This window comes from Gavialis gangeticus, unplaced genomic scaffold, assembly GCF_001723915.1.
Source record: "Gavialis gangeticus isolate Ggan-Ray unplaced genomic scaffold, GavGan_comp1, whole genome shotgun sequence".
Classification (NCBI taxonomy): Eukaryota; Metazoa; Chordata; order Crocodylia; family Gavialidae; genus Gavialis; species Gavialis gangeticus.
The window spans coordinates 61,289,084-61,305,006 of NW_017729022.1; the positions used below are offsets into that span (position 1 = coordinate 61,289,084).

The 15,923-nt window shown below is 44.5% G+C and overlaps 1 protein-coding gene across 1 annotated transcript in view; it reads right to left on the reverse strand.

The window, feature by feature from the left end:
- Window positions 1–636: 636 nt before the first annotated feature.
- Window positions 637–15,923, reverse strand: part of FAM83F (family with sequence similarity 83 member F) — a 27,760-nt gene continuing 12,473 nt past the window's right edge. Inside the window, exons 4-7 of the mRNA XM_019515151.1 lie at window positions 7,441–7,562; window positions 6,045–6,763; window positions 1,946–2,046; window positions 637–1,912 (exon numbers count right to left, since the gene is read on the reverse strand). Of these exons, the coding sequence (XP_019370696.1) occupies window positions 1,991–2,046; window positions 6,045–6,763; window positions 7,441–7,562 (897 nt within the window). The 3' untranslated portion in view covers window positions 637–1,912; window positions 1,946–1,990. The remainder of the gene's footprint in view (window positions 1,913–1,945; window positions 2,047–6,044; window positions 6,764–7,440; window positions 7,563–15,923) is intronic.

Below are 15,923 nucleotides of genomic sequence, written 5' to 3' on the forward strand. Positions count from 1 at the left end.
CTTCCCCACACTTCACATATCACACCCACCCCCCTCTGAGCCCCCCACAAACTCTGTATCCACCCACCCATACCCCCTCACTCCTCCATCCCCACCCAATATACAAAAGTAAGACCTTCATTTTAAGCTATTATGCAATCACCTCTGTGTATACTAGGCAAACACATATAAATCAGGACAAAAATATTTTTTGAATTCCAATTAATGTATGTTGTAGCAGATGTTTGATTTTTAGAATATAATTTGGTTTTTTCTAGTACCAAGATGGCAAACCCCCTTACCAAAAGGAGTAGAGTTCTGGGAGCAAGGGGACGGAGTTCCAGTGGCAAAGATCAGGGGCTAGTGGGGAAGGACTTCTGGTTCCACGATGGTGACCAGTGGGCAGGGTACCTGTCAAGGTGTGGGGCTACGCTTGTGGCACTCGCCAGCTCACTATAAAACTTGTTAAGCAGCCCTCCAGTCAAAATAATTGCCCACCCCTGATATACATGCACATGGTGCCCCCTGCCTGACCCCCCTCCTCACACTTCCCCCCAGCCCCTTGCAGGCTGGAACCCTGTCAGCCTGCAGAGAGCGCTTTGCAAAAGTGCAAAATCTGTAGGTTTCTCTGTTAAAATGAAAAATCCGCTGTTTCCTCAGGTAAAGGGGGAAATCTGCATTTTTCTCCATTTTCCCCATGGGAAACAGAAAACCCAGATCCCTGCTCATCATACAAGCAACCACAGTGCCCAAGTAACCTAATTTCCAAGATGCTCCACTGGGTATTTTTTTTACTGTGGATTCTAAGTACAATAGAAACACATGCTAAACTTTGTTTATATTCTTTAACAAAGCCCACTTACTTTCTCTCTGTGCTTAATATATACATATGGATTAAAAAGTTAGTAAGAAAAATAAATAGATCAAATATGTACAAACTGTCATAACAGCACCATATTGTAGTAATTTGTATGGCAAGAAGGCAAAGGAAAATGCTAGTTCCCGTATCAAACAAACTCAATGGGTTGTCCAAAATAACCTGTGCCTTTACTACATCCACAGAATCCTTTATTTTTAAACCAGACAGCTAAAAAAACTCTCTCTAACCCCCTTGTTCTTGTCAGCCTCCAAGAGTGCACTTTTACTTATTTATTTACAATTGTGTTTAAAATGTCACAGGATTAACAGTAGAACTGATTGTTACAGCAGCTGTCCTTGCTTGCATCTTTCCCCTCTCAGTTCTGCCCAGTCCACTTCAGAATTTGGCAGGACTTTGCTGTCCTAGTCTTGAGCTCTCACAGAGCATCTCAGCTCTGGTCTGAAACAACCCCTAATATTACAGCCTCTGTCCTCTCTTGAGTAAAGATTGCTACTGTATCATCTAGCTCAGGTGTTGGTTTTATGGCAAGAAAAGAAAAGCTAGCATGCCAGCTGGTCCTCTGAAGCCAAACACTCTTTCCCTAACAACCAAATCATCCTTTAACAGGTCTCTGCTGATGAAGGACAACAGAAATCCACAGACAAGGTAAATCCACCTGATCTGCAAATTTTACCATTTCCTCCAGAATTTCCAATGTGATCCAAGCCTCTACCCCCTCAGACCAATACATCCTTACAGTACAGTACAGTACAGTAAATTATGCAATGCTGTGCTTTGAGTCTGTAGCCAGACAGACCGAAAAAATAGCACTAAGACATAGGAAGCTCTCTTGCATTCATCTCAATGAGGTTGAGCTCTGAAACCCCTTATCACAGTTTATTCAATATGAACTAACATTTCTCTTGCTACCCCTCACATAGGAACCATCCAGACCCTATGCCTTACTCAGCACACATGCTTGAACTGGTGGTACCAGATGCATCCTGGACAAAATGGAGCTTTGCCAGACCATTGTGTGAGAACAAGGCTGCAGGCAATAAAGGAGTAAACAGTTGTACTCCTTTACAGGAGTAAATTGCCTGCCCCTGTACAGTCTATCAGATGCTCTTGTCTGGTCTTCAGTTCTCATGACTAGGACACCACGCAGGCTGACTGTTTGGTTTTATTTTCCGTGAGGGACTTTTTACCTGCAATAAAAATAGATAAAAATAAAGACAAGATTATAAGATTTTAATTAAGCTTTCAGCAAACACTTCAACCCCCTCTCTCTATATTCATTTTATACATGTATTTATCCACACCTCTAGGGGTTTTTGCTTGTTGCCTTCTGCAAAAATTGACACATGCACACAGAGGAAATGCCATATATGGATTCCAAAAAACAAAAAAACCCAAAATAGACACAAAACCTAGACAGCTTTCCATACTGTAATAAATAAGTTCCCTTTCCTAGTCTGCAGCTGTAAGAGTCTGAGTTGTGGTCTCCTCAGCTCACAAATGACAAGTAGGGCCAGACCATGTCTCTGCATGGATGGGAGTCCTCCAAAAGTAAGAGGCATAACAGCCCACTTGGTCATCTCATCTTCCTAGTTTTAACCCATTACTCCAAGTTATCCCCTGCCACAACACTGGACATATTCCCCCTTCTCTCCATCTCCAATTCCTCCCTGAATCAGTCTCCTTTAATAGTTACACAGATAACTTCTTGCCTCTTAGTTTAGTTAGAAACTGATTAGAAGTATTAGTTCAGAGCCTGAAAGACATACCAAGTACCTACTATATCAGAGGCTAATACACAACATTGTGTGTAGGACTGCCCAATGCAAGGGATAACCCTAGTGAGAGGCCTAGACTTCTGCTACTATCTTTTGGAGGAGGGCTGAGAGACTGCAGAGATTTCTACTGAGATGCTGTGTCTGAAACTGGCTTGGACTGTTACATCTTTCATGTTACCCCCTGACTAGCAGGAATTTTATTACGTTTGAAGTTTCCTACCTTTAAGGTGCTGGAAGACAGAAGGAGCTCTCCACCCTACCGCTTATCTTCTGTTCTTTCTTCCCATCTGCAATTTTCCCAACTCCTGAGAGGGAAACATCTCCAGCCCTGGGCCCTACCTGGCTCCTCTGTCCTGTGCCTCCCTCACCCCTGTACTATTTCTTGTGATGTTTCGTTCTGTAATCCTTCTCCATCTTCCAACTATTCCAAATGCGGCTGCTGAAGTTAACCCTCCTTCTTGGCTGCTGCTTCTCTTCCGCATCCAGTCAAGCACCACATCTTTGTCTGCAAAGTTCTACATCCCTCTTTCACTGCTGAATCTCAACTCTCAAGCCTTTTTCTCTGCCATCACCTTCTACTCTTTCTCCAATGCAGGGCCAAAAGAAATCCCAGACAAGGCAAATTGTACGTAGAACAGCAGCCCTTTCCCTGTGCTCCTAGTGACTGCCCTCTCTTTAAGCAGTGGCAAATAATTCTAGTTGCCAGCTCTCCACAAAGAAGCTTTTGATGACCTGTATAGAGTCTGGGCCATTCACTTTATACACAGAATCACAGATCACCTTTAAAACAATCTGTATAGCCATAGGCAGAGCTGGGAAACCTTCAACATGTGAACCAGGTGCAAACCCAGCCAGTATTTTCCTGTATTTTCAGACAAGCATCTCCAGTGCAGCAGCAACATAAAATTAACAAGATTCTGGTCAGGTTCAGAGCTGCTGCTATTCAGAACCCTGCAGGCAACAGTAAAACTCAAGAATTATGCTAAGAAAAAAAAGAAAAAGAAAGCTGTGAGCAGTAGCAGTATTGGTAGGCAAAAGAAATATTTGCAGGGAAAAATAGGGAAGGCTCCAGTGGGAAGGGAGTAGGAACGAAGGAACCGGGAGGATCCCACTTTTCAAGAGCATGGGAGGAGTGGCTTTCAGATTTATAAAACACCAACTCCAGGGTTAATTTAACATATAAAATTCAAACAGCAACCTGAGAATGTCCTAGTAGAAGCCCTCCTCCCACCTCATCTTCCCCATCCCACTAGTGGATCTTCCCATCTCTGCTCATCTGTTACTTTGGAACTATTCAAGGGGATAAGGTTCAAGCCTAACTGATTAGGTACACTTGCCAAGGTCATGTTTTTTGACTGTAAACAGCTCAAGACAGGGACAATGATTCAAATTCACAGGCAATGCTTAAGTTATACTCCATCTCCTCCCCAATAGTCCCATGGATCCACTTACACAAATGATTGATTTGTTAGGGACACTTTTGAACAGGCACCTCCTTCAGTATTTGTGTAAAATTTCAATGAGATCTACATGCACCAGGCCTTCACGCTGGCTTAAAGTTTTGCTGCCCGTATAAATCATTACAGGGTATAACATGGTGAGAGTCAAAAGAAAACAGCCATCATCATCTGCACGGTGCCCCAAACTGGACTCAGTGCCTTGCATTACAGCTCCAGGCCCAAAGAGCTATTGACCTCATTTCACCAAGACACAAAAGAATGACAGGTTCAGGGAGGCAGGTTGGCTATTTTACAACAGTTGGAGTCAAGGGTTAGAAACATGGGGTTTGTGTCATCTTAAATGGTGTCTTTAGAGAGATAGATTGTAAGATCAATGAGTTCACAGTTCTCTAGTTTTGACACTAGAGGGTACTGCAAGTCCTCAAGTTGATTCATTCAAGAGGACTGCCCAGCAGATCTTTTTATGATTCCCATCCTTCTTCCCTCCCTCTAAGGAACAGGACCAGCAGTGTACTTGCAATGCAGATTATCTGCATAAAAGGTATGCAGTCCTGAGGAAGAGGGAGGGGGTGGGGGTGAGGAAGAATCCACACCTATCTCCCCAAATTCCGAAAGGTAGATCCTAAAAGCAGGCTGGCTGTGATCTAAATCGACTAGAGTATCGATGCCTTGTTTCAGTCTCAATGATGTTGGCTTTAATTTGTCTCACAGAGGCAAAAATATTTATAAGAATCCAGCTGATCACTGTACTTTAATTCAGGGGTGGGCAAAACGCAGCCCGCAGGCTGGATGCAGCCTGCCAGGCCATTCTATCTGGCCCTCAGAGCCCCTAAAAATTTTGGAAAATTGTTATTAATCTGCCCCTGGCTGCCTGTCATGCAGCCCTCGATGGCTTGCCAAAACTCAGTAAGCGGCCCTCTGCCCGAAATAATTGCCCGCCCCTGCATCCCATCTTCCACCCCAATATCCTCCTTGCTTTCTAGGTCTCAGGAGAAACGTCTCCATCCATTTCCCAGAATGGCCACTTCAAATTGATTAAATTCCCTCCATTTCACATTTTTCAGGGCATACGACAATCCCTATTAGGGGTGAGTTGAGAAGAAATTCTTTCCTCTTAGGCAGTTTATTCCCCATTGCAGTAACTCCCTCTGAAACATCCAGCATAGGCCATGGTCAGATAAAGCAGATCAGGCTAGATGGTTTCTAGGCTTGTTGCATTCTGACAACGTTTTGCTATTCATGACCTAGTATGATAATTTAAACCTGGTGAAAGCCTCTGTCATTCACAAGTAAATCAGACCAAATATTTATATACGTAGAGGAAGGTGTTCTAGAGCACACGGTATGATCTAAGACATCTCAGACTTCACCTTCCATAGATAGTCTCAACCATTTTAAGTGGTGGGGATAGATTAAACGGGATTCTCCCTCACTTTTCTTTCCTGATTTCCCCCACCCCATAACTTTGTTATAGTAAAGTAAAGAGCATGGGAGGAGTGGCTTTCTTGTATCCAGTCAAGTAAAGCTGAGTTGGGATGGGATGGGTGCATGTGCACCTGAAACCTGTCAGTGTGATGGAGCTCTAGAAACACCAGGTACTCTGTTGCCACCTAGGAGGTCTGAGAACTTCACCATTACTTCTAGCTGGGCAATAATAAATCCACTTGAAACCTGTGTACACAATGGTGGAGGGGAATTATCAGCCATCTCATTTTCCCAAGCTTGCCCACCTAGGGGCCATCAGGGGGTCAGTTAAGTGATCTTCTTATGAAGTATTGCCCTTAAAATCCCCAAGAGATTTTGTTACATTTGATACAACTGTCCTTCTTCCTCCCAGTCATCTTACAGCAGAGATGGTGGAAATGTGCCCATACTGAGTACATCTGACTCTGTCACTGAGGTTCTGGATTAGAAAGGGGCCTGGAGGGGACATGAAGGAACAAGATTTACCTGAGGCGCTGCTCCGAATACTGACAGGTCTAAAGCTGATCAGGTCCTCTTCCTGTGCCTTCACAAGCACATACTCTTCTGAGAGCCCTTCACTGGCAAAAGAATTGGCCTCAGTGTCCAAGGTTGGGGGCCGTTTCGCCCTTCGGCTGAAAAACCCACTACCAAACCTTTTACCCTGCTTGGAGCTGGTCTGCCCATTGGCAACATCATCCTTCTTGGTGTCACGAAGGGATTCCTTAGATTTAGACTTGTATTTCATATCAAAATGGAACCTGGAAAGCAATTTCTGAGGACTCCAGCTTCCTTTGTTCAAGTTTTCAAGAGGTGGTTCAATTTCTGGTAGTATTTGCTCCACTGTAATCACGTCATTCAGAAACTTGTTCAGCCGCTTTTTTGACTCACTTTCTTCCTCCTTCCTTTCCAATTTCCCCTGTATCTCCTGCTTCTGGCGCAGGGCCCGGAGCATCATTTCACGAGGGGCAGTCCCTGCCACTAGACCATATTTGGGGTTGATGATCTTACGAGACACAGTGGAGGAGTAAAGTCTTGATTTCTCAGCTCCTATTTGGAAAGGGTTAGCAATGTTCAGCTCCTGGTAGAGGTCAACCTCCTCTGAGATGGCATAGAGCTCTCGAAACTCAACATCAAACATCTCTACATGTTGCCCTGTCAACAGCAGGAGGATGTTTCTGTCTATATGTGAGGAGCTCCAGGTGAAGCTGGAAACAAAGAAGGTATTGTTAGGTTTTGCAATGAAAGTTATGAAAGCCAGACACAACCTACATGTCTACTTCTGAGCTCTTGCTATCCAAGAACATAAAGCAGTGTGTGCCATTTGATGGACATCTTACCCACCTGAGTGTTTTCATGGTACAGAAATGATATAATCCTGTTTTGGGGGGTTTAACCCCCACAAAACAAAAAACAAACGCACACAAACACACACACATAAAACATGCGGACAGATCTGGCAGAGAAAGCCACGTGACCTTGAATTAGTTTTACTTTCTAGGCAGGGGCTCTGGTAGCCACTCTTAACCTGCTGTTTCTGCTTCTAAAAGTGGACTCTCTAGAGCGCTCTGCTAGCCTCTTTGAGAAGAGGAAAAACTGGCTACAGTGGATTCTGAGATATCCCGTATGCCACCAACTACTAAGGAGGAGGAGCTGTCCCTCAGCCACGTTTCATTGGCATGAGGGCTCTATTCTCCCAAAAGAGTGTTCTGTGCTCTTGATCACCACACGTCACTTCCATAGAGTGCTCAACTAGTCATGGAGTTGAGGTAATAATGAGACTGGGCAGCTGGTAAGGAAACAAAGGGAAAAGACTCCCCAAGGAAATGCATGGGGCAATCCTTATGCTTGGAACCTGAATACTGCCTGGGTGAGAGTGACCCACCTGAATGACCCAGTGGCCACTTTTTCACCATCCACCATCAGGAACCGGGAGGCCAATGTGCCTTTGATCTTCCCCAGTGGCATGTAGAACCCAACTCCTGTCACAGAGCGCACACGGATGTTCTAACAGGAAGGTGAAAACACAAAATGACAGCAAACAAGGCACAGAGAATTAGATTGTTCTTAGCTCCGGGCATCACCACACCCATTGTCACACCTCGCCATATCCCAGGCTGCAGATTATTTCAGATGAGACAAAAATATCAGAAGGGTTGCAGGAGGAGACAAAAATATCAGAAGGGTTGCAGGAGGAAATGCCTAGTGCAGAATGTGTTTCCAGCATCTCTCCCAGCTCGTCACTCGTTTTTTATATAGGTCACTCACTTCCATCAAACAGGTTAATTTATTTGTGACCCTGCCTGCCCTATTCAGCTATTCATCTTAGTACAGAGAAGCTTGAAAAGCGGGCAGGACAAAGCTTTTGAAACCTACAGGAAGAAAATGATCCACAGTCTCCAATTCCGAGCTGCAGCTCAGAAAGCACAGCGCAGGAGGAGTGAATCAAAAGGGGCTTCAAACCATCTTTATACCCTCTGAAATTTGGGCCTTGCTCCCAGCCACAAATAAGGTCCTCTGCTATCTCAGAGAGCTGGCAAACAGCGTAACATGGCCAAGCCTTTGCCTGACCCCCTGAATACTTTTCTGCCAGGAGCACTTCAAAGAGGGACAGTGACTCAGGCTCTCAAGTTCTGTTTTCATTTGTGTCATGACAACAGGAATGCATAGCTGGATTGACTTGGAAAAATGTGAGAGGTCTGGACAATTTTATGATGACAGGCTGGAGAAAAGAACAATCCCAATATTTGAAATATTCTAGAACAGTCCTGACTAAGCAAGGAAAGAGTGATTTTCTTGTCATGTGACTTTCCACATCAAGCGTCTGTCTGCATGTAATACAAGAGAACATATTTGAATATACAAGCAAGCACCAGGCTAATGAACACTTGTATCTTTGCTTTAAAGGACCTCATGGAACAGGTGCCAACAATAGGCAAGATTACCATCTCACAAAAAAATAAACAGAAAGAAAAAAAAAAAGACCATCAATATAAGCATACAGCAACATGCATGTCAGTGAGTGACAAGGTAGTTTAGCAATAATTTTCTTTACTCCAGCATGTTTCTAGACTAAATGAATCCTGTTTTAGGAGGTAAACAATGAAAGCCCGTGAGAATTAGAGGAATAAGCCCTGGGGTTAGGAGTCAGCAGTCTGATCGCAGCTTCCTCACTACTCCCTATGAGGCCTTAGCAAAGTCATTTCACCTCTGCCTCATTTTTCCAATCTACCAGAAGAGTATCATGAGAGCTAATTAATGTTAGCACAGTCCTTTGATCATATGAAGAATTTAGTACTATTATTACCAGCTTTGACAGCTTAAATATTATTGGCTTATAAAATCAACATATGGAAACACACACTTATAGGAGTCCAGAATTTCTTTAAGCTCCCAGTTTTCTGAGTACCTCCTTGGATTTTCAATCCACTGATTTCAGTAAGTTTGTATTTGGTCAGTTGAAATACAGTATTGTCAGTACAAACTCTGACTAATGATAAGCAATAATACTGCTACTTTGCATTCTTGTACTGCTTGGTGTGTTTGCACAGCAGTTCAGACAGTAGCAAATTAATCCTCACAATACCCTGAAAGTATTATTATCCTGTTTCACACATGAGGAATCTGAGGGAGAAAGATGAAGTGACTTGCCCAAGGCCCTAGAGTGAGTCATCTGTGTGGGATGCTGAACACAGATTAGGTGAAACACAGCAGAGGCAGGGTGCCCTTTCCAGTGTTTATACTAAAATGCATATCCATCTGGTTGTCCGCAGATTTCCCCCCACCCCCACTGAACCAATATGAATTTGCTGTTTGCTAGTAAACTGCCCCTGGTCCTCAGATGTCAAAGGCAACCTCTGTTCTTCAAGTTAGTCAGAGCTATGATTGAGTTCTTTACCAGGAAGTAGTTTATATACCAAGAGCAGCCTGGTGTCAGCACAAGTTTCTCTAGCAAAGCCAGAGGTGTCATAACAGCATTTAGCAAGTGGAGATTTCATTGGATTCATTGCACATTCCATTTCCTTCTTTTGGTAGAAAAACATCAAATTTGATTTTTTCACAATTACTTTGAGCTGAGAATAACCTTTACAATAGCACAGCATCAGTAGAAAGGTACAACAAAAGCACACAAACACCCTCTAACAATCTAGGCGCAGAGAAGGAGAAATATGGCTTGAAGTACTGACAACAAAAAATATCAAATCACAAACCATGCAATCATCTAACCCCAGAAATTTACATTTTTGTAATATCTTTTACCCTAAAGTATCTCAAGGCATCTAAGACTGATACAGAGGGAATACAATCTTTCACGGACTGAAATGTAGCCACCTTTCTAATGGAGTACCACAAGTGCTATATAATAGTTTAAAAGCACTACATCCTGTTGAAATTTACAAGGGTAATTTAGGTAGGCAGGGTGTGATCACTCAGATCAAAACATGGTTGGTACATGAATTTAGATACAGGTTTTTGGGTTTTTTACTCTTAAGAAAAGGCTCTGGTATTATCACATGAATATAGATATAGAACCTCAGTGTTGCAGTTTCTCTGAAAGATACCACTTCCAGCAGCAGGGTATCCACTGTTACCACTTCAGAGCATTACTTTATGGTTAGTGGCTACCTATTGAATTATTAACACCATAACTTCTTACAGAACTCTGATGTCCTCCCAAGCACTCTCATTCCAGTACTAATCCAACCTGAACCTACTTAACTTGAAACATCCACAGGAGTCACACAGCAAGAGGCAACATTGTGTGCGCTTTTTGGTAAGAACTATTTTTCCCCCTGAAGGCATAGCATGCAGAACAGGCCCAAGCTCTGTTCTGTCACCAGCATAGAATCCCATGGCTTACAGGACTCTGCAGAAGCAAGGATAGAGGGCAAGTCATGAGATACATAACAGACATACATCTCAATGAGCCACAGTGATTATATGGTAAATGACTTTTCTTGTTCAACAATGTGTTTAGAAGGATCCTATTTGTAGTGACTAGTATGTAGATACTGACTGGGCTTATATTTAGGTGCTAGGTGCTCATTTTCTATTTATTTATTTCTTTTTACAAGAGCTGCAGGACAGCTCTGATCTGAAACCTAGAGAAACATGGAACAATCCCCAGGCAACTGCCCTATACATTTCTGTAACAGGTATGCTTCTCAAGGAAATAGTGGAAGCTGCTTAAGCCCTGATACAGTGAACTGTAATGTGCAAAGGTAGATCTAACTAGAATAACTTGTAGTACCATAGAAAAGCACGGTGGGAAGGGATCTCATGAGGTCATCTTGTTCAGCCCCCTACTGTAAGTAGATTTTATACAGAGATACCCATTAGACAGTTTTGGGGAAGATATGGCTTGATATTTTAACTTTCTCTGTGAAGGTCACAATTTAGGGGAGTTCCTAAAATGCCTTAAACCAACATGACACTACTCGCATCACATCAAGGGGCAGCAGTTTAACTTCCCTTTGTTTTGAATTAGACTTGGATGAGGAAAACTTGGAAGTAAATAAATCAATTCCTAAATTCCTAAACAGAAATGGGAAATAAGGCCAAAGAATTACTTGGATGGAGGGAGGCGTGAGGAAAGAGATCATAGAATCATAGAAGTAGGGTCGGAAGGGACCTTGTAGATCTTCAAGTCCGACCCCCCGCCTGAGCAGGACTAAAAACTTGGCTCAAATGATCCCAGCTAGGTAGGCATCAAGCCTCCTCTTAAAGACCCCCAGGGTAGGAGCCAGCACCACTTCCTTTGGAAGTTGGTTCCAGATCCTAGCTGCCCTAACTGTGAAGTAGTTCTTACGGATGTCTAATCTAAACCTACTCTCCAACAACTTATGGCCGTTATTCCTTGTTATGCCATGTGCATGCAAAGCACATGGCTCCAAAGTCCAGAATTTTTTTGTGCAGGTGATTTTTTTGGCAGGAACCACATACCCTAGGTCTGTAACATCTCCAAGTAAATCTCCATCCTTGAGTGGAAGGAGTCTTGATTAGCAAGAGTAAGAAAAGGGGTTCTCTACTACAAACTTAAAAATGGGTCTAAGATGGATTCTTCTTCCTTTATTTGGAGGTTCAGACTAGCAAATAGCTTCTCAATTACATAGATTAAGCTGTTTTCCTGTTGGGGTAATTTCCTTCTAGTGGAAAAATGATCAACGTATAGATATACCTTGATATCCTGCCATCTCAAATAAGCTGCTTCAGTGGTTATGTACTTAGTGAAAACCCTCAGCATTGTGGGAAGTGCAGCGTGGGACAGTGCAGAGTTGGTAGTGAGCCTTCTCCCGTAAAGGATTTGAAGTATTTCTCATGTGCTGGGTGGAAGAAGAGGTAGAAATTGGTATCTTGAGTCTCAAGAAGTCCAAACCAAGCCTGTGTATCTAATGAAGGGATTACGGAGGCCAGAGTTACCACTCTGAATTTGAAACAATGAATGCACTTGAAACTGTGAAGGTTCTGGACAGGGTACTAGCTCCCTTCCTTCTTTAGACTCAGAAAGTTTCCCGTGCCCATGAACTCTAAAGTGAACACCTCCACTGCTCAGAGATGTAGACGTGTCCAATGGAGCGTCCTGTGAGATGGGTTCTTGAAGGGGTCAGGGAAAAATATGTGGAGGATAGGAAGGGCCTGGAGTTTGCAGTACTTCCTGCAAACAAACCAAAGGCTCCTGTTGATGCTAGCAACAAGACGTGTGAGAAGGGGGAAAATGCTTGCCAAAAGGGGGAGAATGAGTGCCTGAATGGATTCTGCTAGGCTATTGACTATGATGCTGTAACAGGGGGCCTTCTCCAAGGCCAATCTACCAATGCCCCACCCACCTGTTCTGGGCCAACTGCCTGCATTCTATCCTGCCATGCCTTGTTGCTATCTAATTAAATTGTTAATTAGGTGGGAGGTTGCCCATTACTTGCCCCGATGCCAGGGGATGCTATCTGCAGTTCCGTTAGTCCCCTACACCACAGCCCAAGCCTTGCAGATGGCATCCACTGTTGTCAACATTACCGGCCTCACTCTGGGCCCCAGAATCCTCCAGTTAGAACCCCACCTGGATTCCTCCGCTTAGGTGGCCTACTCCACCTTCATTCTAGGCTACCTAGCTCCCTGAGCTGTTTCCCCTTACAGGTGTGGTCCCCCCGGGACCTTTGGCTACACTGGCCCTGGCCTCACCTCCAGGCCAGTCGGAACCCCAGGCCCTCTGCTCTGGGCGTCCCTCATAGTGGACTTTTGACCCTTCTGGTCCTGGCCCCAGCATTGACCAGTTGAGGGATTTAAAGTCAGGCTTTTGAGTCTATAGCCCTCTCTCTCTCTTGGGTCTGCCTTCCTGACCCTTCCATGGGGTAACCCACCCAGTTGTGGGAGCTAGGGTTATTAAGACGCCCCAACCCACCTTTCACCGGGGTGGTAACTGGCCTGGCATTTCCTGGGGGCTCCTGCACCACTAGGAGTCCCACCAGGCCACCCACTCCCAGAAGGGTGCAGTTTTAGGTCGTTCCCAGGACCAGGAGCCTCCTAGCAGCTCCTCCCTTACCTCCAGGTTGTTCCAAGCAGCCTTGCAATGTTACTGCCTGCCTGCCAGCAGTGAACTATGCTGTTTATACAGGCAGCCAGGGGTCTAAAAATGGCTGCCGCAATCAAGCACCTGCTGGCTGCTTGGCTGGGCCCTTAAAGTGGCAGGCACAAACAGTGCCCTGCCACAGATGCCAAACCAAGAGGAATACCTGGAATAAACAGTAGCTGAGAAAGCAGCCAAGCCAAGAGTCAACACCACTGGAACCTCTGCTTCTTTTCTGTTATATGAGCACCCTCTGAGGGGTATGGTAGCATAGGACAGAGGAATGCTGCCTGAAACATTGAGGCTTGAGACTTGGTTTGTCCTTGAGATTGGGTTGTACAGGTCCAAAGGGCTTAAAAATCCCTAGACTCTTGTGTTATGAGTGGTGGGGCTTGTCTATCTCAGAACTGATGAAGTTATAGCCTTCTAAAGGAAGATGCTCAATAGATTTTTTTGTAATCTCCTTTGGTATTTTCCTATGACTACAGCAAGGGAGATCTTTGCACTGCTGCAGATGTGGCCATGGTACATACAATAATATCAAACATATTCATAACAGACTGCAGGAAACTATGGGCAATCAGCTGTCCTCTGCTGATTTGGAGAATCTGTTTTAATGTCTACAGCTTATGAATTTTGATTGATCCTACAAAAGTATTGGATCATTGAATGTCTCAGTTTATCTGGAATTAGCCATATGCTGTCATGGTTGACTTATGCATTTCCTCAAACACAGACAGTAAAGGGAACCCCCTTTAGGACTCCCAGGCAAATGGGAATTTCTTGGGACAATGTGATGGCTGCATCCTAGAGCAGAAGGTTCCAACTTGCAGCACATGTACCAAGAGTGGCACAGGCAGCATTTGGATGGGACATGCAGCAGAGCTGGGAGGGGGCAGGCAGCACAGTGGCAGATAGGGCAGGGAGCAGGAAACAGAGCAATGGAGCAGGCAAGCAGGGAGGAGAAAGCAAACCAGACAAACAGGCACAGAGCACAGGGCAGTGAACAGAAAACAAAGCAGCCAATTGGGTAGGGAAAGGGGTTTGGAGTAGCACGCAGGGAGGGTGCTGGACTAATTTGTGGCATGCCTGCCAAAAAGCTTGGCTCCTAAGTCCTAAAGGATGCTAAATTTTATCCAGTCTTGCTGCAGTTGGCAGCAGGGATTTGGAGTGTGAAAATCCTCCAAGATGTCAACAAAGAAATCGGGAGTTAATGCTGGTTCGTAAAAACCACAAGGAGCCTGAAACACTTAGGAAGAACTCAGAGGGATTTTTAAGGGCAGAGGAGCTTGAGATGCAGGGTGGGGTGGAGAGGAGAAGAACATAGGGGTCCTGCTTCAATAAAGGGACCAACCAAGGATGATAGAACTGATTGTACAGAAGAGAGAAGACCTCCCTTGATTTATAGAAGCCATGTGCAGGACAGAACATCCTGGACTCTTTGAATGATTACGACACAAGCCCAAAGAATGCTCAAGAGTGCTGAATAAATTAGAGTCAGGTACATGTATACACGGTATTCATCCAGATTTGTATATATTTCTTATCCTAGCAAAGGTAAAGAGCAAGTGGCTTTTAGAACCCTTGTGAAGTCTACAGGCACATTTTCTTTCTGTGAAACCCACATGCCAAGAAGGGGAGTCTAGGCACCCTAGGATGCCTAGGGTAGATGGACCATGAGGCCCTGTTTCTGTGAAGGGGTAACAGGCAGAGTGCTTGGGCCCTGGGCATATGGCAGGGAGGCCAAGAAAAGGGCTATACTGCAGCCTACTCAGACCAAGGAAAGCTTTATAGCACATGGATACAACATGGTGGAATCCAAACACAGCAGCCTGGCAGGTGCCTAGTAGGATGCCTCTTGCAAACATCCACAGAACCTGCTAGTATCCAGAACAAGATTCAACAAGGACAGGTGCAAAGACCTGTACTTAGGATGAAAATATTGCATTCACAAATACAGACTGGGGAATGACTGGCTAGATTGCAGCACTGTAGAGAAGGACCTGGGGGTTACAGTGGACCATGAGCTGAAAATGAGTCAACTGAAAATGTACTCTGGTTGCAAGCCACCCCCCCCACAAAAGCCCCCCAAACAAAAACAAAACCCAATAGCATACTGCATTGTATTAACAGGAGTGTCACTAGCAAATCCAGGGAAGTGATTCTTCCACTCTCTTCAGCACTGGTGCAGCCTCACCTGGAGTACTGTGTCCAGATTTGGACCCCATGCTTCAAGAAGGATGTGTACAGTTTGGAAGGAGTCCAGTACAGAGCAATAAAAATGATAAGGGGCCTTGGAGACACAATTCATGAGGACTAGGCTGAAAGAACTAGGGTTATTTAGTCTACAGAAGAGAAGACTGATTGGGGGGGTGTTCTAAGTCTTTAAATACCTGAAGGGTAGTTAAGAGGATGGAGATGGGCTTCTTGGTGGCTCTAGGGGACAGGACTAGGAGCAAAGGCCTCCAGCTGCAGCACGGAAAATTTAGGTTGAAGATTAAGAAGAACTTCTTGACTATGAGGGTGGTCAAGCATTGGAACCAGCTACCTAGAGAAGTAATGGAATTGCATTCCTTGGAAACTTTCATATGCAAGTTGGACTGACACTTGACTGAGATAGTTTAGTCAGGAATGATCTTGCTTTGAATAGTGGGTGGGACTAGATGACCTTATGAGATCCTTCCAGTCCTATTTTCCTGTGATCCTATGATCCCAGGGGTAGCTCTACTGGATTTGTGCAACAAGCCGGGTCTATGAGTGATCCTGAAACTAGATGCAAACCCCCCCCCCCCCCAAAAAAAAAAACC